The sequence below is a fragment of the Apis dorsata genome, unplaced genomic scaffold, assembly GCF_000469605.1.
Source record: "Apis dorsata unplaced genomic scaffold, Apis dorsata 1.3 scaffold_347, whole genome shotgun sequence".
NCBI classification, from domain to species: Eukaryota; Metazoa; Arthropoda; class Insecta; order Hymenoptera; family Apidae; genus Apis; species Apis dorsata.
The window spans coordinates 400,688-406,907 of record NW_006263614.1 but is presented as its reverse complement, the minus strand read 5'-3'; the positions used below and the strand labels follow the sequence as shown (position 1 = coordinate 406,907).

Sequence of the window (6,220 nt, the reverse complement as noted above, 5' to 3'; positions counted from 1 at the left end):
CGCAACCGGTTGCTCCCAGGAAACGTTCGCGTTAATAAAAGGAGCCAATGTTTCCTCCACTTTCTTCCTGTCGGGCTGCCTCAATGGCGAATCCATTCGCGAAGGAATTCTTTTATCTCGCCGTTCATTGTCAACCTCGTTATTATGTAATCCCCGGAGACGAATGCGCTTACTTCCGACCGGCTCATTGATTGTCGTGGTTTTATTCGCATGGAAAGAAGGGAAAAACGCTGTGGGAGAGAGGAAAAAAAAGAAGAAAGGAAAAAAGAGGAGATAATTGAGAACGCGTTAGCAAAAACCTGTCTGTACCACGGTATCTAACTGTAAGTCCCCTTTCGTCTTTCGAACCGACGTTTCCCATACGACGGACGAACTCGGGGAGAAGGGGGAAAAATCGCGTTAAGACCGGTCGACGAACATTGATTTTTCTCCCCACGCTCTCGTCTACGAGCCAACGATGCTTTTAAAGCATTAACTTCGCCGATTCGACTTCCAATTCGCCGTGTTGAAGCCCCAAATGTGAGAATTCAGGATCGCGATAAATAAACCATAACAGACACGCGCGCGTTATTTTGCCGAAACATTACGTGGGGATATATGGGTCATTTCGTATGGACGACGCCGCGCACACATCGGTGAGCGGCGGGAGGACGAGCGGGGAATGAGAAAAAGGGAGAAGCAAGAGCGCGAAGGCCGCAAGGGAGGACGGGCGAAAGAGAGAGAGAAGGAGGTTTATAGTCTAGCGGGCGTTCAAGGGTGTTACTCGACGTAGCAGGAAACACGTACACGGCAACAAATGGTAATAATAAAAGGGGCTCGTTCGCCGGCGATCCATGCCAAGTAACAATGCAGGAAGCGTGTGCGTGAGAGGCTGCACACATTCGTCGAGTGGCCGGGGAACGAGCCTTTTTTCTCACTTACAGCCATCGCTGACACACGGCAACGTCTAAGTCCGCGGATTAATGGGCGAACTTTCCACGAAATTGACGTTATAATCGATTATTTCTCTTTTAGATTATATTCGTTATATATCTCTCGGCGAAAGAATAATGGAAATATCAAGTTTGTTCGCATTCCGTAATTTTTTGAGCGTTCATATCGTATCATATCGTTAGACATCTGATGATATATAAGTACACACGGAAAATATTATATGACTCATAGTTCGTATCGTTGTTATTAGACGTTTAATAAGATTAATCTGTAAATTTCGAGTATCGAGTAATTTTTAAATTTTTGTTATTGAATCAAATAGGGAATAGATAAATTCAATTATATTTAATCATTTCTGTAAATACTCGAAAGATAAATGGTAAGTAATATACTTTGAAACAATATCCTACGTGTAACGAGATAATCTTATCTACGGGAAAAATTCCACGTTTAGCTAAGCAAGAATTTAATACGATTCATTCCTTGAATTTCTGCTAGACACGAGAAATAAACGTGAACGTACGGGGATAGGAAACGCGGATACAAACTAACATTTTAGTAGATTAAAATGTAAAATACAAGGTAATCTCTACACGATTGCTCGCGTGAGAGTATACTTGTTAAAAGTTGAAGCATGTGTACATACATACGCACCGTGCTTGAAGACGGTGAAAAAAGGAAAAAACGATACACACACAGCACTTACTTACGTAGTAAGAACGATCGTGCAGTAACCGCTGGTATGTGCAAGGCATACACGCACCGAGGTCACGTGGCGAGTGGATCGGCCATCTTGGAAATAACGATCCTTGCATTAACCCTGCCGCCATACAACGGGAATGCAATTCGATGATGCACGGTTCGTAAACCCTACCGGCTCGTCTCTTTTTTTTTTTCTTTTTTTTTCTTCTTTCTTTCTCTTTGTCGCGTAACGATCCAACAGGTTAAAGGTAGAAGGTTCAACAGGAACTTGACAAATGCTCTGTACAGTTCGAACACGAAAGACGTATCGGGATCGTATATATATATATATTCTTCGAGAAGGGAAGGCGGTACTTCGAACTCGGCCCGACGTGAAATGTCTGAGCGTTGTATTAGTGAGGTCACGGCACGGCCACATCGAGTAACGATGTAACCGTGTGCATCTAGCTTCTCCCGCTGCAGTTGTCGCGCAAGTTTCGCGGAACTTTAGTCTCGCGTATCGACTCCCAAGGTCGTGCTCCGACAGATTCCAAACCTCGTGGAATTTCTGACGAGCTCGAAGAAGCGAGAATTAGCGGAGAAAATTAGAGGCACGTTAACGAGCTTCGCAAGTTAAAGCCCGCGATCGATTAATCCGCGAGAAAATTTGATTCCTCGAATTCCCCTTTATCGCGTTCTTCCATTTCGAGGCTTTTTTAGACTTCCCTTTTTTTTAGGATTTTAAATTAATTATCCTCCTTAAATCGATAAAGATACCGCAAATTTTTAGGGACGAAATCTTTTCGATTGCACGCTCTGTATTACTTAACTTGCTACGAACTATTCGACGACCAGTTTTTTTTTTTTTTTTTTTTTTCGTTTTCTTTAGTTGAAATACGGAAAACTTGTGATTGAAAGCTGCGCTAGCCCATCAAAGTTGGCGACCGACGTAACTCTCCTCATGCATAAGCGATCGGCGCGCTGAAACTTAATACCAACCGCGGCAGACGTTTGTCAACTTTGCAATTACCGCCAAGGTTGTGGAAGTTAATCCTACGGGGGCAGCCGAGGCATTGTAATATTTTTTCGCGCGCCATTCGCGTTAGAACACGTCATGTGGCTCTTAACCTCAGCTTATAGGCCTCTTCCAACGTCGATAACGCGTGTGTAGGTTAGAAATTACGGAACAAACTCCTTTCCCGAAGCACGCTCTCCTCGAGTCACGATACCACCACCTTCCTCCCGCCTCGAAAAGCATTTTACTATAGAGGAGAGTAATCGATCGATCCAATGTCTGGTGGTTCTCTCGTGTTCTTCGATTACGTAAATCCGTGTTACGAAACGATAACGCGGTGTATACCTCACGTTCACAATTAAGACCATAGTAAGTAAGATACTTTCGACAATTGTGTTATAAAGCCGCGTTTACACGTAGGAGCGAGCGAACCAATCAACTTTCACCACTTTCACAAAATTCAAGTATAAAGCATTCTTTTATTATGCACTCGTTAATAACTCGCCGGATTGAAGGTCAAACGTGTCCAAACGTTCTAATAATCTCAACTCGTTTAACTGATAGAAACTTGGAAATAATAGATCAATTGTTCGATGAAATCACTCTTTTTAATTCTCTTATTATATATTCAGATCATCTATATGATCAAATCTCATTTTTAGATCGGAGTAAAGTTTTTCTTTTTTGTTCTAAATTTTATTTAAATCTCTTAAATGTTTTATTTCTTTGTCTGTGTATTTGTGAAAAAATACACACATTGATAATTTATATAGATTTTTTTTTTACTTTTAGCTTAATCAGAAAGATACATTATTTCTTCTTATTCTATATATTCGCATGGATTGCAATGTCGAGGGAAATAGATTTCTTGAAATTATCAGTAGCTTTTTGATTCGTTCGCTCTTTGAGAAGAGGAAAGTGAGAAACATTGAGCGCGAATGAGATAAAGAGTATTCAGATTCGAGAGTTCAGTTAATCACATAGTGTAAGTATGCACGCTTCGTCGCAGTAGTTCCAGGAATTGGTGGGGATGAACACTACGGAGGGAGAAAATGCGAACATTAACGAGGAAACATTGTATTTTCATGTATTCACGAACCAGAAACGCTAGCAGTTGAATATAATGAAAAATTAATTAGAATTTCATAATACATTTCTTACATTTTTTTTTTATGCAATTAAATATCATATCCAATTTAATTTGAAAAATTATTTACTGATTATATTAACTCTCGTATCTGGAAAAGTCTGTATATCAATCTTTATAAAACTTTACAAATATGAATTCATTATAAACATAAGTTCTTATATAAACGAGTTTAGAAGCAGTTTACAATGAACGATATCTCGCTTTCTAAATAGATATTTTTACTCGTTCAACACAATTTAACATTTTCGATTAACGTGACGATTGAACAATACAATAACTGATTGCAAGCTATTCAAAATTTTAGTTTGGATGTGACATTGCTTTCATTCGTTTCGAACGAAAAGTATCTTTCGCGAAAAAGCTCGCAAAATGTTTCTAATCAATATTTGTACGGATGAATTTTTGCGGCAGAAATCGAATTTCAATTGTCCATAAATCCTCTTGTATCTATAATATTTTATAAAAATTTTAAATAAAAAAAAAAAGAAGGATCAAAAAGAAAGAGAAAAAGAGATGAAAAGAATTAAATATAGTTACGTTCACGGATATTTGCGGAAGCCCCTACGTTAGATACAATCGATAGCCGGTGGTCTGAACAGTTACAAAGGGCTTTGTGCTCGACATGCACGACCCAGCGATCAGTACGGTGCGCTGGTGCGCGTGCGCGAATCGTGTTGTACGAGGCTATACCTCGATCAAGGCCATTTGTCGTTTATTGCGATAGAATCCAACCAGTTTTCAATTTGCTCCTTTTACTATGGCGCGGTCTGTGTTTGTATTATGCATTTTCTTTACGCGATGTTTCCCCTCGATGTTAAACAGAATGGCTAATTACCTTCGTAAATGCGAGCCGTTAACTCGTTGAAACCGCGTTTAATTCGTAACGTCATCCGCCGCGTGTGCGGTTTTGTTAATCAGTGAGCCGAGGCCAAGGTACAGTTTCGTTCGGCACGCCATTCGCGTCGTTTATTCTCATAAGCTTGATTCCACTTCGATAAAACTTTGATTTGAAAGCGTGAAAATTATCCCACAATTTCGTATCCTTGTTCCACCTCGATCATATAATAATAATTATCGCGAATTGTTTCGCTCAATTCACGTTCATACATATATTAGTTCGCGGAAAAATGCGGCAACTCGATCGGTAGTTTCCTCCTCCTTCTGTTGTGCTAGCCAAGTATGTGCGAGGAACGTGCGAAAGGTTTATCGATTCTCGGTTGTTGGTAGTTATATATCCGATATCCTAAGGGCACACGTGTGCCTGTGTATGCGTGTCTGATATACATAGCTGAAACAACAAGGTCAACCGTGACACCATTGCAAAAAATGCCACTGTTGCACATTCCCCCGATAAGCCATCGTACGTGTTCGATGTATAAAAAGCGTCAATGAAGGGGACGTATTTTTGGTTTCTTTCCTCGGTCTGCTTACGCGGAGAACACGTAACTCAATATCCTTGGTGTAATCCAATATTCCTGAGGATATTTACCCGTGCAAAATTCAATTACGTGTGTGTCGCCAACTTCACAGGTTATTAATTAACGTAGCAAGCTCGGATTAAGTACGTACATATTTCCGTCTCTCGTATCGAGTACAAGTGTTCCTCCATGTTTGTTCAGCCTGATGAAAGCAGATGTTCGAAGCCGTTCATCGAAATCGTAAAGGTTCGAGGTCACTTGTGATTCATCGAAGAAACTCGGCTCGGTGACTCGTGAGATACCATAAAAACGAGCCGTTCTTCGAACATTTTTTTCTTTATATATACGGTGATTCAAAAATTCGGAAATTATGCCAAAATTTAAATTTCTATCCTTATATCATATTTGTATAAATAATTATCAAGCCACGCAATGTTTTTAGATAAATAATTTTGCAACAATTGATTGTATTTTTTTATTTACTATTATTTAAAATTCCAATATAAAATTGAATTGATTTTACATTCGAAGGCAATTTTGTCCATAAAAATTTATATAATTATCGAGCCATAAATATACTTAAAAAAAACAGATTTTATCAAGATAGGATAAAACTCACAGTGGCGCGCATAAAAAAAAAATTTCCGTATTTTCGAGAAATTTCACGAAAAGAAGATAGGGGAAATGTGTGTCCCCATAACTACTCGTGCAAATCTCTGTCCTTGAACACACAGGCAACGTGGTCACAGGCGTATGCGTGCGACCGAGTGACGCGATAGAAAGATACCGGGGCTCATACGCATGCGCGTGCACATGCAAAATGCAACCAGCTGCCGGGAATGCGGGAGACAGGAGACACTCGAAACCTAGGCACTAATGTTCCTCTTCACTCGCGTTACATAAACCAGGAGCGAGGCCTCCGAGCAGCTTCGGCTACTTGCCTCAAAGCCTGGCGCAACCTAGCTATTCCCTTTGGTTTCCTGCCTCCCATTATTTGCCGCTACCGAGGGGAGATCCTGTTTG

At 40.3% G+C, this 6,220-nt stretch overlaps 1 protein-coding gene across 1 annotated transcript in view; it reads left to right on the top strand.

The window, feature by feature from the left end:
- Positions 1-3,301, top strand: part of LOC102671322 (probable JmjC domain-containing histone demethylation protein 2C) — a 216,726-nt gene extending 213,425 nt beyond the window's left edge. The window contains exon 9 of the mRNA XM_031511762.1: positions 3,292-3,301. Within this exon, the coding sequence (XP_031367622.1) occupies positions 3,292-3,301 (10 nt within the window). The remainder of the gene's footprint in view (positions 1-3,291) is intronic.
- Positions 3,302-6,220: the final 2,919 nt, after the last annotated feature.